Raw genomic sequence first — 19952 nt, forward strand, 5'->3', positions numbered from 1 at the left:
TAAAGCAGAGCGTTAGCACCAGTGTCACGGTGACATTGTGCTTTGCTGTGCTGCAACTTGTGTTCCTTTTGAGTAGCACCATCTGAGACAAACTGAGATATAAGCTGTTAAAAACACGGGAGGCTGCGGGCCTTTGAAATGCAGTCACAGCTCCCTGAAAAAGCCACGGTCGCTGTAAAAAGTAATGCTGATTCTTACAGGGAAATTTGTCCTGACTTTTTTTTTTTTTTTTTTTTTTTTTAACGCTGCAGTTTTGACTGTGCACACTTGCTGCGAGAATGGATTGGGGATTTTGGTGTGCAGCTCCTTGTATTTTTGCTAATGCCATTGCAGTTGACACGGGCCGTGTTAGTACGTGACCCGGCCTTCCCTCCACTGAGCCAGAGGACTCAGACAGTCATATCAGTATCACAGTGGCAGCATGATAGTTGATTCACTGTCACTCTCTGCCAGCTCTGTCATCCATCAGCCTAACTAATGGACCAAGAAAGAATGGAGAGACTCTAACACTCGCAGGGAGAAAGAGAGAGAGAGAGATTGCAGTACAGAGGGAGAGGAGTGGAGGTAAAGGGCAGCGACTGAGAGGAGGTGGGCAGTAATCTTCAGTGTCTAGCCGCAGGATCCAAGGCCAGCCCTGCCACAGCGCTTCCACTGCTGGCACAAACATCCAGGCCTGTCTAAAGAGTAAAAGCACAGCCTCTCCTCAGCACTTCAGTCAGCCGCTGACGCTGCCGATGAAAGTTGGATTTTATCTCTTTACATTTGGAAGAGGTTGTAATAATCTTATAAATTTCATCACATCAGCCCATCAACGCTTTGAGTTTTTTGGGGCTCACATATCTACTGGATATTTGTTTTTGGTCTTCTTGTGTGTTCTCACATGAAGCACGTGCACGTTTGGTGAGATCAGCGTTTTTCCCGGTGATGAAAAAAGACTATATGCTAACACTGTCAGACAATCTGCTGCCATACTGCCACAGCTGTCACTTAACTGTGAAATACTGTAGGGTTATTGAGTTTTTCTCTCATCTCAATCATTTTGCTCGCTATTTCGTTTCCATTTTGAGCATTTCGTCAATAGATATATGGTGTCATAGCATATATAATTCAAAGTCAAATCATTTTTCCGCCGTTTCGAGGATCACATTCAATTTAAAACTCCATCAAAGCTTGATTAAAATAAGAAACTCAGACCAACATACCTTTGAAAGTCAAAGCACCCTGCAGTGTGCTTTTTGTTCGGGGAAAAGTTGTTTCTTTCAGGTAATAATTTTGACAAATGGCAATGATTTTCCATACAATTAAATTACACCACAGGAATAATTATAGTTCACATTGACATTTATAGCTCCGGATTTTATTTTGCACATGCATCAAAGAAGGGGTGAGGACATTAGCACAAGTAGGCCCCGCTGGTATTTTTCCTTAAGGAGAATAATGTAATGAGTATTAATGTTTGCTATACACCATTTAATTCTGACAGGAATCAATTAGCAAAGAGCTCTTCCACCGAATGCCAAAATCTCACAACAGTTGTGGCAAGCAGACTAATGTTTTTTGCAATTTCCAAAATGCTAATTCGCTTGTGCTTTATTTTCTGGCATATATTACAGATTGTCATCAGTTACAGAGATGTCAAAAACTTAAAATTTGTATATTTGTTGGATAAGTAGTTCTGTGAAAACTGCTGAAACCCTTTTATTGTGTGTTGTATCTGTAGGTATCTATATAAAAACGGTATGCCAACATACACTAAATTGGGAAATATTTGAAAGGCCTTGGCACAGTATCCTCTGTCATATTTGTTGGTGGGAAATTTCCTACATTGCTTTACAGCACAAAAATGAGAAGGGCACTGTTCTTCCAGCACAAATGAGGAGGAAAAGCTTATGGAATAATCACTTCAAACCTGCTTATCTTTTTTAGTCACTAAATCCTAAGAGCCAAACAGCTGTGAGTAAAAGGCCTACTAATTTTCTGAGCCATAGTCTCATTGGATAATGGTAATTATACCCAGGTATTATAATGCATTTGACGAGGATGTAATGATGTTCAAATATTCGAGGTACAACTAATGTACAATATGCAAAATTGCTGGGGGTTCATTCAAATGAGGATTGAACTTAAAAATATAGAATTTGTATTTAATTTGATGGTTGATTCTACCTTGGTTCTCATCATTGGTCCAACTAGCTGGTAGGTTTTGTGTATATTTCATGTTTTTGGAGGTTCAGTACACAGGGTCCTCACTTAAATAAACCCCTCAGCAGTTTTGCAAGGTGGACCTTTAATATTTATCACAGGGTTATAGAGATAGTTGCGTACTTGTAAATCACTGAACCCAGGATTGTCTGTATGCCATCTGCCTCTTCTTCCCTCTGTCTTACATCCCCCGTCTTCCCTCTGTCTGTATCCAGAGTCTGATGACTTGGACGCAGAGCTGGCCAGGCTGGCCTCTCTGGGGTTCACAGGCTGTCTGTCAGCGGTCCATTTTAACTCCATCAGCCCCCTGAAAGCTGCTCTGCTCCACCCTGACAGCCCGGTAATCATCACCGGCCCATTGGCCCAGTCCAGCTGTGGTTCCTCCTCTCCAGCCAATCCCTACGCAGCAGAAACCACACGCTCCTTATCAGGTAAAAGGACATCATATATCATCAGCTCACCTCCTAGAGGTCTGTTTTCATACCGGAATATGTCTGATATGCGTTCTCCGTTATTCTGAGAGCTGTTCGTCTGGCATTTTTATGGGCTCATTAGCTACGTGCACCATCTTCCTTGGTAAGCAGACAGAGTTGATGACACTGCGACAGATGAGATTGGTCAGATATGTGAAGTAGAGTCCTTTGAAGATGTGCTGAGGCATACAGTGGGCCCTGTCTGCACTGACTGATGGTACTAATCCCAACTACCTTCTTCTTTCTTTTTCCTCTATTTTCCTCTATTTCATGCCTTCTCTATTTTTTTTTGTTTACCTCTGGTCTTTGTTTTCTTTTTCCTCTCTCTCTCTTTCTACAACTTATCTCCTCTCCTCTCTCTATCCTCTGAATCTGTTTACTGTACCTTTTTGCCTCTCTTCCCTTTGCCCTTCACTTCTGCTCCCCTCTCTCTCTTTCTTTGTCTCTCCCTCTCTCTCTCTCTCCTTGCAGATCAGACCGGTTCAGTGGATCCAGGTCAACCTTTAGTCAATGCCATCAGGAGTGACTCAGCTCTAATTGGAGGTACCGGTGCAAGAATGAATTTTGCCACAACTCTAAACAATTAATTAGTGGACCAAAAATACACAAGGCTCTTAGCTCTGTGTTGTGAATGATGCCGCTGAATTCCTTTTATAACAGCTAAGGCTGACATTGTACTCAAAACAAGTGAGGGAAATGCGTTAGGTAGGCAGAATATCACTCCCAGCTTTTGAACGTCTGCCAGTCGAGATAGATCTAAGCAAAGAATGAGCAGTTTTGATCTTGAAGCTTGTGGAGAAAGCGAGAGGCAGTGAGAGGCAGAGTGGTAGGTCGGCTGTTTAATGATAAAACTTGGGTGTCAGTGCATAAACAGAATGCAGTTAAATATTTTAACAAACACTTATCTGAGGAGGAATATGTATACTGTTATGTTTATATGCATGACCCTTTGCAACCCACTTTAATGCAGCTTTAAACAGAGTCTAGCTGTATTTCTGCTCTCCAGCTTTGAGATTTTTTGCTCTACCAAGTGAAGCAGGAACATTAGTGAGTTAAACTTGATTTCTTTGTTTGACTTTCCGCACAGATAAAATGAGGCTTTGAAAAGAATATTTTGTAACCTTTTAGATTAGCAAGACAATCAGACCACCACTAGGAAATGGAAATCATAGACACGGTGGAAAAATATAGTCAAAGGACACACTGTGACTACACAGTGTTTGCAAAGTTAAATTCCAGTTTGCTAGATTTAGAAATGAGAAAATCAGTGTGGTGAGGCTGTCAAGACCCTCCATTGTTCCAGAACAATACACACATTAAAATATCACCGCCAAACTTCAATATGAAGACAGCGTTCCTGGATGCATTTGTCAAAGCAAGTAACAGAGGACCGGAAAAGTCTGTTTTAAACTTCTGTCACTATTAGTCATACTCTTGATTTGCACAGCTTTCCCCCAAAACACAGTATATTTGGGGTTTTTTTTGTTTTGTTTTTTTTTTGGAGGGGAAAGGAAGAAGAAAACAATAGATTTGTTCATATTCATCAAAAAAGAGGCCCAGCCAGTCGAGGTGGACCTCTTTAAAAAGCAGAGGTCATGTTGTATGATGGCATTTAATTACCACAGGTGTGAGTTTATGGTAGATATCTCACCATGTATGTCATTTTTGTCACATCAATAGACACATCAAAATATTGGTGTATTGTCTGTAACTCATTTTGGAACAAGATTCTTCATTGATCCAAAGTTTTTGTCCCCGACGACTGAAGATCAGGGATGGCACTATGGATTGGGCTCTGTCAGTCTATCGGCTCATCCATCACTCACAATTTCTGTGCCACAACAGGCTTCTTGTGGGTGAAAATTGAGGAGAACGATTGATTTTGACTCTGCACTGCATTTTCAGTATAAACCTGGTTGGCCCACCACAGCGCCACCATCAGACCAACATGGTCCTAAGCTTCAACACTCAGACACTGCTGGGTCAAATTTGATGAACCTTTGGGGAATAATATGAAACACTGACTCACCACAGCACCACCAACAGGCTAAAAAGCCTCCAGTCTTTACAACATGACACCCAGAGCTACTTGTACCAATCATGGGAGGCTTCATGGTCACTTTGTTTGTCTGTTGGCAAGATAACTAAAAAACTAATGGAGAGATTTTGATGAAACTTCACAGAGGAGCTGGTAATAAGTGAGGGATAAGTTGATTACATTTTGGAGTAACTAGGTCGAAAGTCAAGGTAAAAAAAAAAAAAAAAAGATGCTGCTAGGTGTGTTATGTTGATGTGGGGGTTGTGCAGCGGGGATGAGGTTGTCTCTGACTGCTCTTGTTTATTCTTGTGGTTTCCAGGTGTGATAGCAGTGGTGATCTTCATCACCGTGTCTGCAATGGCGATCATGGCCAGGTTCATCTACAGGAGGAAAGAGACGTATCGAAACCAGGAAGTAAAGGGTGTCCAGCCTGAAGACGGCCCAGAGTTCCCCTACAGCAGCCAGGCGGACTCCCAGAGCGCTCCCAGTGAACACCAAAAGGAGTATTTCATTTAGTTGGACTCCTGACCTCCCAATTACCTGGTGATGTTGGAAACAGGCAGGAGGGAGCGGGGTTACTTGCCATGGCTCAGTGATTTACAAGACACACAGAGTCCCTCAGCTGCCGGTGCCAACGGTTCAGCAAAATGTGAAGACAAAAACAGAACAATTCATACTTTTTGCCCTTTCTTTTCTGTTGTGTATATAGTGTACACTGACACAAATGGGGCAAACGTGTTGGACTGTAAGGTGTTGATGCTGTCGTTTACAGAGATGTAAATATTCAGAATTGTAAATGGTGATTTGTGTCCTTGTAACAATCTTCACATTATTTCTCTGCCATATTGAAATCATTATTAAAGGAATCATCAAGTGTGGTTATGATGATTCAAATGCAGCTTTGTTCCAGTGAAACTAGACGTATAGACTTTGGGTTGATTTTTATGCATTTTTCTATGAACATGGTGACTTTTAAGTTCAGTTGGAGATGCCTGAGTCATGTGTGTCAGAACATGAAAAGCACTGGTGGATTAACATGCCTATTTCCCATCTACATATAAAAGCTCAAAGCACAGCTCCAGAATCTATTGAAGTCCATCCACTGCAATTGAACATATTTTCCAACATCAGTATATGACTACAAGAGAAAAAATCAACTTCAAAAGACTTTTCCCTTTATACTCTCTATCTTTAAGTTCCTCAGTAGCGTTCCTCTCATTTTATTCCCTGTGCTTTTTCTTTGTATCATGAGTGAAATAAAAGTTTTACCGTGATACCAAGACTTTTTTTTTCTTCTGCCTACCACCTGCCGTGAGCAGCCGTCACCACAACTCTCTTAATAGCTTTCAACAGTAAAGCTTTAAGCACAGACAGCAGCACAGACTATAAAACACCGTGACTGTCTGTCACCTCCCTCACTCTGCACCGAGGCATTTATTGTATCTTTGCTGAAGAGCTAATCTGTGTTTGTCTGACAGGTAGACTAAGAGATCAACAGAACGGGAAAGAGAGATAATCTAAGAGGCTGACAAAGAGAAATAAATGATACAATAAAAGCCAGCCATCCAAACATTAATACTGGATATTTATACTTCACACTCTCTACTTTGGATCGTGGAAGGGATTTTAATGGCAGGAGCTGTGAAAAGTTGAAAATGCATTTTTCATGTCTTGCCTTGTTGCTTTTCTTCAGCACATTTGAGCCCAGTTTGTTGTTCTTCACCCAATTCTGTCTTTTTGATGGTTTAGACAATAATCTGTGACAACTTCACAAAAATAAATCTGTTTTGCTACTCTGTCACTGATTCAAACTTCATGAAAACATTTACATTTGTTGTTGCAACACTCTTGGTAGCTCTTTCCTGTGAAAAATCCTCTGCTGCACAAGAAGTGATCTGTGTCATGTCTCTGGTTTATTTGGAGTACAGAGGAGAACTGACGCGGGCAATGATAGCCAACATGTTTGCACAGACAAATAAAAGAGTGCCACCTACAGAAACTCAAAATCCATCGACAGAAACTGCAAGGACAAAGATGACACGGTGCCACCCATGCTGTTTGACTGACAGGTGATCTCTGGAAGGTGCAGTGCAGAAACAACACAGCAATGAGTGCTTAGCATCAAAAATGTCATCAGTAAACACAGATGTGGCACATTACCAGTTTAAGAGAGAGAGCTGTTATAAAAGTCATATCACATTCATCTCTAGCACCTACCTTGCAGTAATAATGCACCAGTTCTTGTCTCCTTCAAAGCTGCAAAAGCCAATCTTTCTCAATCGCTTATCAGGTGCAACATTGTTATAACAATTTGTGCTATGGATGGAGAAATGTTCCAGCGGTAATCCACTGCAGCATGTGGGCTTAGTGCATTCAGAGGGAATTTTATGTTTGCATCATTGGGCTGATGACCCGGTGCACCTATACTGCATTAGCTACTGTGTGATAAGCCTCAGCTATGGCTGTGTACATGCACTCACCAATCAATTGACTCCACTTTGGTTATGGGATTCAAGTGCTCTTGACAGGCAGCAGGAAAAGGTTTTGTTTATGATGCATTCTTTGGGCAATCACTGCACAAACGGCAATCCCTAATTGAATTCTGTAGGTGAGTGTCAAGTGCCCGCGCTCTCCCTACAGACTATAAGCCACGTCAATCAGTTTCCCTCTTGTTGAAACAGTCGTCATAGTGCTCCCTATAATTATTATGCTCACATGTAACTGCTCCACATTTTATTCAGCACTGAGACTCCTGACGTGGATGTAGTGGTACAGCTTGAGTGTGATGCTTACATTTCCAAACTATCCTCCAAAAATGTGACCAATATCTCAGTTGTCAGCACGTCTTATGTACCTGGCTCAGTGTAGGAAATACATAAAAGGTACATGAGTCATGTTCTAATCACAGAATCCCCATAATCGCATTAATACTGAAGTATCAGTGTGCATGTAATCGTAGCCTTGTGATCTGTCAAACCACTGACAACAACCGGAACAACGATATCAGAACACTTTTATATTTGGAGCGGCTCATAGGCAGTTTTTTTTTCTCCCAAATAATCATTAAATTGTTCCAAGGAGTCATGTTCCAATTTTTCTGACAGCAGTTTGTTTTCTTTGCTGACAAGCGCCCCTTTAGAGTTCAGCTGAACTGTTACAAGTGTAAATATCATTATGTAATGATTCTGTATTGGTGAATAAATTGTAACATTGATGAGTCTGAGTGACTTTATTAAAAACGTCGGCGAATTTTACTCTGTGGAGATTGTTTGGTTAACTGCAAAATCCTGCTCCATCATAATAAAACTGCTTTTTTTCCCCAAACACTGGTGTGTAAAATCAATACATTTACTGTATAAAGGAATTCATGAGAGACTGACTGTGGACATGAAGTATATAACACATCACACAAATTCCATATAAGCAATAACGCTGGTATGTATTTGTATTTGTAGGGGCATATGCTAATGATAGCAATAGGTTTGAACCCACTGACACCTAGTTATGTAAATTAGGAGTTATGAGGCATATTTAAATGCTATAAATGTGGAATGAAACTTAACTGGTTGCCAGGCCATTCTTTGTTTGTTGCTATAGCTGCAGAGAGAATTTTTTATTAAACAAAATCAAACATTTCACAAAATATAGTTATCACTATCATTGATACCAAGTACTCATTACCAAAGAATTTATCTGATGAGTCTCCAATGTCTGTTTTCAGTATATGTTTTTAAGTGAGTTAACACAGTTCTATGTTTTTTCCGCTCTTCTCCAAATTGTTTTCCTGCATTTTTGAAGGGAACATGTGATCTGTGTGTGTGTGTGTGTGTGTGTGTGTGTGTGTGTGTGTGTGTGTGTGTGTGTGTGTATGTGTGTGTGTGTGCCTGTCTCTGTGAATAATGTTGTGATGCAAACAGGAGGCATCTGTTGTCAAACCCCTTCATCCTCACACAGGCTGACGTTAAATGATTGGAAACGGGCTGAAGACAGATTGGAGAGATAGGACTCCCTCCTGCCAGCGCACACACACCCACAACCACACACACACACACAAAAACAAACACACCAATAACCATATGGCCACATAGAATAGGTGCTAATTGGCTGTTAATCTTATGCATCTTATGTAACAACAGTTACGAACAGTAACTCAAGTTCTATTATAGCTTTTTGTGCCTTCTAATGAGGCTCTACTGGCTTTCCAGCCTCACTGCAATGAATTCTGCATGTGCACTCTCAGCCAATCAGGTGGAGCCCACACACTCTGTGGTATGCAGCGGCTGTAAGCTCACCCAGAGACCCTCTCTATGCTGCATCCACTGAGTCTTCTGGAGTGACTGCTGGAGCAGCAGGGTGACTCATTAGAGGTCGATCACAGAACTGGAGTTAGCATGTGCAAGTTTATTTAAAGCCCAGTGTCACTCTTTGAGCTTTATATGGCCACAAGTTTACAATAAACAAACAGGATGACACCGACTGGGAAAAAGAGAAGAAATCTTGAGAAGGACCATAGAGAGAGGAGACCCCTTCATGGCCAGACAGGCATGCAAAAGGTGCCGACCCAGTGAGCAAATTACAAGCAATACCGTCTTGATGCAAAAGAAAACACAGTAGCAGACAATATGACAGCAGAGGCAGCAGGGGGCCTCGACCAAGGCAGGCGACATCCTCTATTGTCCTGTTTCTCATAGGCTTGCTCTCCACGGGCTCAGTGTGTGGAGCTGTGGCTGCACTCCCTGCTGCGACATACTGTACGTGGGTAACTTGCTACACACCAGCCTGATTGAATGTCACTGTGTACACACACGAGGCAGTCAGGTTCAGGGCTCCTCTTATCCACCGCCAGCAGAAAAGGAACTAACGTCATGCTGCATCCCATCAGAGCCCAACGTTCAGGTCTAACCCTCATCTCACATCGGCTGCGGAAAAACCTCCACTGCCAGCCTGCAACTGAGACGTTGTTAAGCTCTTTCATTAAAATCAATGCTGCAAAGCATGCTAGGTGGGCATGACTGGCATCTCTGCAGCAGTCTGTTGCATTTTTCATGATTCATTTCCCTGTGAGTCAGGTGAAAAAACGCTCTCCACAGAATAAGTACATCCCAGTGTTTGTGAACATGTATGCCTTGTTTTGATCTTATGAGTGCCTTACAAACAATATTCAACATGCCATGTAGTAACAGTTTGCTTTACCATTGCATAGGAACAACATGGAACATAGAATTTATACTTTTTTTTTTTTTTTTTTTTTTTTACACTTACCTAGATATTGGAGGCATCACTTGAAAGACATGCAGTATGACTCAACAATTGCCGGCCTATCATAAAAGCAAACAACTGGCTACACAGTTTTTATATAACAGCAGATAGACAGAAAAAGACATTACAGAGAGTGTTTGTGCTACTTCCGTTGCTCATCCTGTGTGAATAACACTCAAAACGCTGCACTCTCTCTTTCATCCTGCTGCACTCTCAGCGTGAAACAGCATGTCCAACTCGGTGATGAGTCTATTCACTGTTACTACGCTGTAAGACAACATTGCCAAGTTCCCTGCGACTGAATCGAGCACAGGCCTAAAGAAAGACCGAGGAAAATGCAACAGATAGAATCTGATGAACGGATTGTCATCATCCATGATGTTGCTACACAGATCTCTTTTACAGTCATTCCACTGAAAAGGCTTTTGACGCCGCTATACTCTGCAAAATGTGCTGTGAGCCGCTCTGAGCTGAGAGATGTTCTCTGATATGTTAGTTTGTGAAATTTCTTCACAAAGTCAGTGAGCAAGCCTATGTTTTGAGAGGGGCTTGCCAGACACTCTGTCCCCACAGCGCAAAGAACAGCTGCTGTGTGTGTCTCAGTGTAGCTCTGCGCTCCACATAGCATGCTAATGCTCACACTGGCTGAACAGCGGTCTACCCTCTGCTGTATGCCGCCTGTTCCTCAGACATCTGCATAACACCTGAGTGAACAGAGGAGGCCGGTTTGGGAGGGAGCAAGTCCGATTTCAAAAGACTCACTCCCCACCTCCAGCCAGCTGTCTGTTGGAGCGGGAGTGGGTGACCAAGAAACAAGGCTTACTGGCGGTGAGACATGCCGGCGGTGGTTGCTCTCAGCCAAGCGGTCGTTTGAGGACAGCAGTGACTTTTTCCCTGCAGTTCTCAAACAGGCTGGAGCTTCGCATTCATCTGCCGATCCTGAAGGCAGCAGAACCGAGTCTAATGTGTGAGAACACTCGCCTTGCAAGCCTGTTGGACTGGTGGAGTGTGGGCTCTGACAGGGGTGACTAACCCGCTGGAAGTGTCTTTCTCTCTTGCAATGGGGCGAATGAGAGTGAGAGTGAGAGTGCCATGATGGTGGGACTTCTGCAGGAGCTCGACACAATCAACACTAGAGCCTGGCTGGTGGTGAACCCGCTGATCATGTCTGTAGTTGTATGAAGAAGACTGGCCATGCTTGAATTTGAAGTTGACTGGAGTAATCTAATTAATTTAAACAATGATTTTCCCTTAATTTTCCCCTTTGGTATAGCTTAAAAGTCAGAAAAACATTGTACAACAGTGTCACATTCTTATTCTGTATCTGCCGGTTGCAAATCTTCTTTGAAGTGACATCACACCCACAGTAGAGTGAGTGAACATTTTTTAAACCCAAACCCAGCCATCATTTTATGGCTGCAATGATTACATCAAAAAGATTCTAGTTTTCACCATTAGATCACCATTTGAATCTAAAATAAAGTTTTGTGGGTTTGAACGAACAGCATACATTTGCAATGACCAACCAGCAGGGCTGAAAAAATTGACGAGCTATAGGACTATACAGTGCTGCTTTACTTTCACTCCAAGAATCTGAATATTTATGACAGTAATTAAATGCACACCACATTGCATCCACGACTTTTACATTGTCTTCATGCACTGAAGAAAAGTAGATGCAGACTAGCAGTGACCATGCCTTATTATATATACAGCAAGAAGCCATAGGGTGAGTTGGTTTGATCTTGTTTGAGGCCACAGAGCCATGTTAGAAGGTGATTCCTGTGTGAAATAAAACAGCTGCTTGCTAGACAGGTTTTTACACCCGGTCCAGTCGATCAAATGCCTTAGACGGTTCAGGGAGTGAAGAGGAGAGTCTGCTGAGCCTTTTTTCTCTGGTGGTTAAAGAGTGATATATTTCCGCCTGGGTCCAACTGGGAAAATTAGATGGTGTGGGCTTTCCAAACCGCCTCCTAACTTGCATGATAACTATTTAACTACTCTTCCCTACTATTTTCTCTCTCTCCCTCTCTCTCCCTCTCTCTCTCTCTCTGAGTTTCTCTCTCTCTCTCTATTAGTTTGTGGAGCCTTGGACCGAGGCGATGAGCAGCTTTTTAGCTGGATCAGCCTGAGCAGGATGCTGGTGGAGCCATGCATCATTATGACTGATGAGGCTCAGCTCCCGATTAACACAGCACGCCATCGGCACCAGTCAGCCATTACACAGGACTTCCAGCAGACTAAAGTCCTCTGTGCATGTCCATATTATCTTTTAAGCAGTGATAAGTGGCATCTTACATCATATATTATTTCATTTGACTTTACTTTTGGGCTGGTGTTTTTTTTTTTTTTTTTTGGCATGGCGGTGTTGCTATGTTTTTTAAATGAATATCATATGAAAGTAGATTTATTGTTTATCTAAATCAAACCATTATTAAATCATTATTATATACATAACCATTATTATATTACATAGCCATCTCTTTTCACATTTTGTTACTGTGCAGCCACTTTAAAAACTGTTCTTGTTCTTGTTAAGCAGGGCGTAGAAACTCAGAAGGTGTGGGGGAATGTCAAACTGCATACCCATCCTACTTACTATGCCAAGTGACCTTCACCTCTTCCATGATATCAGTCGACTCTAATATCGATTATTTGTATTCTGCTCTGTGAGACATAGCTTAGAGCTGTGGGAGAGCTGTACTAATGTGCGAAGGTGCATTCTGCAAAGTGTAGAAGGCCTTAAAAATATTTAAATCGTCTTAAATTTTAACTCCGTCATGAACATTTTATCAGATTGCCGGACCCCTGCAAGAGGAGAGGGCATAGAAACTTGAATGCCAGTTACTGACTTTGCTAGAGATGGAGGAAGACTGTTCTAGTTCTACTTATTCATTTATTGCTTTTTGTCAGAATGAGCCAATGTCCTCTGCAGCAGATTAAACCAACTATGATGTTCAGGTTAACCACAATGTGTTGCTTTCAGGGCACTGGGATTGTCGAAAATCTTGTGCAAAAATGCAGAAAACTGGATTCAAATCACCTTTTTCCCTCTAGCGAAAACCCCCTGGTCCCTTGCTTTATTTCATCCCTTTCCTCTCAAACCAATACTGCACCCTTGATTGTAAAAGCAGGATGGCCATAAATGATGCACCACACAGTTGAGAAACTTATCTACATGATACTATTGAGAGTTACTTGTTCAGACTGTTTTGCTCCTTGTTATACACAGTTGTAGTCCTACACATGATTACTGCTGACCTCTCCATATGCTGGGGTTTTCTACATTCAAAAGGAAAACCTTTAAGGTTTGTGTACACATTGAAACCCTGGTGCAGGAAAAAAGGATCATTAATGTGGCAGAAAAGCAGTGGAAAAATAGTGTTTAGAGACAGCTGAGCTCTTTTGTTTCCCTGCTAAATGAAGCTGAAACACAGCAAGGCTTTTCCTCTCTACAGCAAATTAAATTAACATAAATTTACATCACAGATTGTTGTTCCTCCTAAACTTTTCATGGGAGGGTTCTTTTTATGCACTACATGACATTACTGATGGGTATTAATATGCGTCTGTCTGCAGAGTGGAGATAAAGTAGGCTGACTAAATGACTAAAGCTGAAACATTCGGGAGATGGAAATGTCAAACTAATTTTTTTTTTTTTTTTTTTTGAAGACAGAGTTCTCTCACAGTTTCAAAAGTTGAAGGTTACATCAAGAGGTTACAGACTGATTCAATAACACTCTTTTCATTGGATGCATGGGTGTCAATTGAGTATATGGAAAGATTAAATGACTGTAGATTTGATCTTACAGGTTTTATCATTACAGTGTAATATGGAGAGCAAAGGCCAAGCGAGATAACCAGGAATCTATTCAGAGGCCACATTAAAATGAAAGAAGTGAAAACTACCTTAAAGCCATGCTTGTCAGTTCTGAGCATTCCCTTTGAGCACCACTACAGTTTAACTTATGCTTCCATATATTAGCCAGGGCAAAAAAAAAAAAAAAAAAAAAAAACACTATATCAAACTCTAATAGCTTTGTATTAACTGAGCCTAAGATAGCTTTGTACTACACTAAAGTTACAGCTCAATACAAACATAACAATGACTACTGTGGTAATATTATATTCTCAACAGATATTTAGCCCACTTAGAATGAAGTCCAAAATGACTCAAACAATTAACAACACAATTTACAGAGCTTTTTCTGGAAACCAGGAAATGTAAATATGGTTTTCGCCTTTGCCGGCCAACAACAGGTCTTAGCAAAAAGCTTTGTGTTTCACAACCTGGAGTTAGCTGATGGAAGCACAGTGGCACATATCTCTCCAAAATCACATGCTTGGTTCACACTGATATAAATTCTCCAAGCAATGCAACCCACTATTTGCATATCAAAATTATAATTTTAATCTGATGAAGGTGATAATGCCAGTGATGCTTGTATCATTGCCTTGAATGTCTGTAGATCTGGTTTGTTAGATTATGGGCTGATTTTTCACCAGTATCTGTCCTCCACAGCTGCCTATAAGTTGTACATGTATATGATGTACGGCAGCCTTCTCTTATGGTTGATTTAATTTCTATAGCCATCAGACAGCAACAGGACTGGCATGCACTGTGCAACTGTGCAGACTTTATCTAATGTGGGCACCCAGATTAAATCTGGGTAAATCTAGGTAAACAAGCCTCAGCTCTTACAGAAGTACACAGATGCCTTATACACACCAAACTAGTTGGCTATAACTTGAAGTTTGGAACAAAAATCAGTGGTCACTCCACATCCACATCCAAAAATGCCAGGTTGCTGAGAGCAGATGCTTGCACCCTCTCCTTTCCAACAGGTCTCCCACTTGAATCCTGATGTTTTTATTTCCAATAGAGAGAGGCCTGTAGCTGCAAACATGGTGTTAGCACAGAAACATGGCTGCAACTGTTTTGGCTAAATCTGACACTGGCAAGGCAGGAAAAAAGTATGTGTTTGTGTGTGTGTTTTTAAATAAATTCCAATTTCCACATTTCTCTCTGGAAATTAATGTAAACATGTATTTGATATAAAGAGACTTGATTTTCTCACACTTGGTAATTGTGTCACTACATGCACATTTTAATCCAGTAGTGATGAACTGAATGCTTTTCATTTCAGGAAATTGCGTGCGGAAAATGGATCACAATCAGCCACCAAAATGATGGAATCGATGTTTATCTCTCTACAAAGTTTGCTGTAACTGCACTGCTGTTGTGTGAATGATTGTCTTCAAATATACAGTATGACATTGAAACCATCACAAGAAATGTAAATTATCCTTAAAAAGGGACATACTGGTGGCATGGCTGCGCAGTATAAATTCATATTTGGGTGCTGTATAGTGTTACAGGACCATTTTGCCTGGACTGTGCATGCAAAAAAAAAAAAAAAAAGAGAAGCTGGTTTGATCTCCTCCATTAGAAAATGCCAGCACATCATGTAACAGGGAGTGCACTGTTTTTAAAGGGCATGAGAGCAGCTGATTTGATTGGCCTTTGCTGAAATCCGCCCAAACTCCACCTGTTAATAATGTATTCCTCCTCCTAGTGGCATTAAGTCCTGTGCTGGCCCCCTCCTCCCAGATAACGCCAAGATAGAGCTCATCGCCAAGATAACGCCGGTGCTGAAAATCGCAAAAAGAAGCCGGCCACACCCCAGAGTGGACGTCGCCAGGCTGTAACACCTCAAACTTTGCCTTGAAAATACAATCCAGAAAAGTTTTGTTGGTAAACAAGATTATACACAGGGACTATTGCACACATTATGGTAAAGGGGACTGATGCCCCTGATTGGATTTGACATTGAGATGCTGAAAACTACACAACTTGACCACTTTTATAACATCAAGATCAACAAGTTTCTATGCTGTCATTTCAAATTAGTTGGGCATGAAATTTAACTTCTAAGGGCATTATAAATTGGTTATAAATTGCCCAGACATGACCCATTATTCACATTATTTATTCTCAACTCAGCAAGCATAGATAATCTCAGCTCCAGCAATCATGCTATTGTTCAATAACAGGAGAGTTTTACACAGAATACAAGCCAGCCTCCAAACACATATTTTTAAGGACTTTTTTTTTTCTTGGAACAGTGTCAGTGGTGAATGTCATGCACTCAAGACACTGTGAGTCCAGCTTGTCATCATTTTTTCATATCATCCCCCAACTTTCTCTTCCATCTTCTGTCACTTTCTTCACCGCGTGCTATTTAAAGCCGCACTAGGCATCTTTGCCTGTCGGTAGCTTCACATGGCGATGAGAAGCACCTGTCTGAAAAATCTGAACGTGAATACCCAGAAATCATGTAAAGTCAGTGAATGCACACAACATAATCGTGTTTGCCAGTCCTGCCAATGTATAATCCTTCATGCCAAAGGTTAGCAAAGGGATGGGAGAGGCAGAGGATCTAATGTTGGTGAGTTCAGTTTTCTCAAGGTGGTGTGCTCACTTGTTGGTGATTAGGAGAGGTTTGTTTTTCATGTCTCAGTTTCAATTGATCACTCAAAGGGACGATACCTGACACCAGCATTTCATGTGGAGAAACAGAGCGAATCCAAAAGGTCTCGTTTATGGGGATGGGGTTCTCTTTTCTGTGGATTTAGGCTGATAAGTGCAGATTTGATCAAGCACAAAAACCTCATAAAACTTATATACAAACTTTTTCACTCTGAAAGTGGGCGAACTTCATTAGAAGACCTTTGATTGTGACCTGAACGAAGCTTAAAGAGCTTTCTTCTTTAACAGAGGCAGAGTGAGAATGGAAGTGTTGCACAGAGCAAAATGACATCTAATTATCCAATAATGGAACCGTGGGGAGTGCAGGTCTGATACAGCGACCATTATAGAAGAAATAAGGAAAAGATTCATTAGTACTTAGGGTGCATTATTATCCATATGTCCCACAGGTGCTTAAAATCCTGTTCAAAAGCCCATTTGAACTGGTGGGATAATTAGACTGAAATGATGTGTACATGGTGTGTAGTCCCATTATCTGCTGTAACAAGTGATGCACTTTGACCCTTTTGCTTCTGCTTCTCTTGGGAATGTCCATGTGGAATCACATAATGTTTCATAATATGGATAGTATGATGCTGCAAGTGAACCTGAACGGGATGAATTTTTTTTTAGCACTGTCTTCCAAATTGTCTTTCCTAGACATTCTTGTTCATATATAACCTCCAATGGACTTGAAGCAGAGGCAGGATTCGGGTGCAGCAAGCTATCCACTGTAGCTGTAAGCCGGGCACCATAGAGTTGTTCTTCTTCTTGTTTTTCTTACTTCCCTCCTCTCCCCTGTGCTTGGTATGCACGGGAGCTACTTTCCCACCGGACTCTATCAGATGATGCAGATAGCTGTGATTGGACGGTCAGGTGTACTATTTACCCAGTAGGAGTAATCCAAGCCTCTAATCAGCAGCTCCCTGGGGAGAGAGTAGGAAAAGCAGAAACCCAGAGGATGGATTGGCACATACTTGCTCTGCTTTTACAGATATGTGTAGCTGAATTCACAAAAGTTGTCAGTTGAAGTTTTTGTTTTTTACCTTTCAGTGTGTTGGAAGAAAACGAAAAATAGAAATGAAACTAAATGCTAGAAATGAGGTTTAGTGAGTGTTTGCTGGCAATACTAGTGCTGGATAATAATGTGGTAATAAACATTACAAATTTCCTTTTTAAGAGGAGCAATATACCATTTTTTTATTCTACACTGAGGCGCTTCCTAAAGTGGCACAGAAAATAATAATAATAAAAAAAAAATGGTTGAATGTTAATAACAGAAGGCTTTGGAGCCTACTGCTGCTAGACTCTCTGGGGCTGTATTATCTGATAATCCAGCGACAAATTAAACCCCGTCAACTCTGCATGGAAAGAGGTTTTTGGATTAGTTCTTTGAAGTCTGAAAAATGGACCTCAGTGTATTTAGCGCATGTCATTGCTCGCTATTGTTCCTCTGATTCAGCCGTTTTAGTGTTAAAAGTTATTTTCCGTTTGATCATCCTGACAGCGCGTCGCCGGGGCGAAACACAACTCCAGAGGGTTTGACGTCACCGTGTGCATCATTTTGATCTATAGACCCATCAGTGTCGTTCAGAGCTTCCTTTAAATCCTGTTATTTTTGGAAAAATCATTATCATATCAGTATTATTACTCAGCTTACATAAATCAGCTTCACTAAAATACCATTAAGATTTGCGCTCAGCTCTAATATACACATGGGCATAAGCATTCCACGTCCCACTGGAATGTTAATTGAATTTAATATGCTGTTCAGTCAACGTTGGTGTCAAGTGTTATGAATAAACGGGCACTCACCTGAATGAAGTGAGTTGATTAATGCATCTCCAGATAGATAAAACAGCAGCAATCAGTGCAGAGAAGAGGAGGGCAGAGTGTGGGCCGATTCTGTGCTGCTGCTTCCTGCTGCATACTGTAGGTGGGCTGGATAATTACCCGCGGCCTGCTCTCTGATTAGTGATCTGATGAGACTACAGCACTACAAGCCGAAATGGCTTCACAGCCCACCTGATTACAAACGACACCACAGACCTCTGTTGTCAGTTTGTATCCATCATAATCATTCTGGAAAATGTATCTGGAATAGCAATGTGGCGTTTATTTATGCAAAAGACTGTGCCATGTATGTCGGAGTCAGGCTCCTGCAGTGCCCCTCCTCCCGTTTCAGCCGGCTGTTACCATGGCGACAGTGTGCAGCGTGGTCGTCACCGGGTCACCGACATGGGGTCAGAGGTCGGACTGCTCAGGCAGAACACTGGGAAAGTTTATTTTAGCTCATGACAAGAGTTATGTACACCTGGTCAGTGATTTTTTTTTTATTACCACCAACCAAATCAAGGTGGTGTAGCTATTAAAATCACCTCTCTCCTTTACATCCTTACTGCTGCTGTCTGCACACAGTCAGCATAGTTGGAGATATCAGAGCTAATCTCCCTCCCAATAGAAGCCATTTGTTGGCATTCATTCCTGTACAATAAGGAAAACAACTTCCGAAGGCTTGAAAATCACCTGATTCGACTGTTCACAGCATTGAATGGACATTATCAGTTTATCTTCTGCAAGGTCAGACAGCTGTTACCGTCTGTTCCTATTGTCAGTCTGTCTTACCCAACCAAAACATTAGCTTTGTTGGCGTTTGTTAGTTCAGCTTTCGTTAGCTACTTGGTGAGGGTTAGGAAAGGCTCTTTGTTAAAGTTAGGAAAGGGTTTGTCATGACGGTTAAGGTTAGGAAAAGGTAACGGCTAAGGTTAGGAAACTTTAGGAAAAGGTAATGGCTGAGTTTAGGAAAACTTAATGCAACATTTACCAAGATTAGCTACCTAAAAACAAGGACAGGTCTGGCTCGAGTCGGGACTCAAGCTCGGGGCTCTGGAGAGAAGGTACATGTAATTTCCCCATCCACCACCACAACCACCTCCCGTGGCTCCGTTGGTCTTAATGCTATGTCTCGGTACGTTTGGCTCCAGGGTCACATGTGACTGGTTAAGACAGGCTGATGATAAGACAAGGTGATAACAGCTTCTAGAAGGTGCTGTAGGGGCCTTCTAACCCAGACCTGTGAGGGAGATCACGACTGATAAAGAATCGGGTCTAAAAACTGCCCAAGCTAGATAATCCATCATAGAAAACATGAAGTCTTCATTTGGTGTAGTCAGAGTTTCTGTTATAATTCTTTCCCAGCACCAAATTGAGTCTTTTCATGTCAGTGTTGCATTATATTAGACTTTGCTACTGTCAGCCACCTGACACTCACTTTTATCTGGGTGTCTTTGCCAGCTGGGACAGGAGTGTGAGGTGAAAAATGTCTAGTTACATGCAACATCAAAATGAGCTATGACACCATATGACACTGATATTCTCTTAATGGTGCACTATGCACAGTCATTTGAAGAGAGGACAAAATGACCAAAATGTGGTATTAAGTACATATTTT

The 19952-nt window shown here is 41.5% G+C and overlaps 1 protein-coding gene across 1 annotated transcript in view; it reads left to right on the top strand.

The window, feature by feature from the left end:
• Positions 1-6447, top strand: part of LOC115357998 (contactin-associated protein-like 4) — a 107563-nt gene extending 101116 nt beyond the window's left edge. The window contains exons 22-24 of the mRNA XM_030049766.1: positions 2418-2633; positions 3147-3218; positions 5033-6447. Of these exons, the coding sequence (XP_029905626.1) occupies positions 2418-2633; positions 3147-3218; positions 5033-5229 (485 nt within the window). The 3' untranslated portion in view covers positions 5230-6447. The remainder of the gene's footprint in view (positions 1-2417; positions 2634-3146; positions 3219-5032) is intronic.
• The last annotated feature ends 13505 nt before the right edge of the window (positions 6448-19952 follow it).

This window comes from Myripristis murdjan, chromosome 4, assembly GCF_902150065.1.
Source record: "Myripristis murdjan chromosome 4, fMyrMur1.1, whole genome shotgun sequence".
Taxonomy (NCBI): Eukaryota; Metazoa; Chordata; class Actinopteri; order Holocentriformes; family Holocentridae; genus Myripristis; species Myripristis murdjan.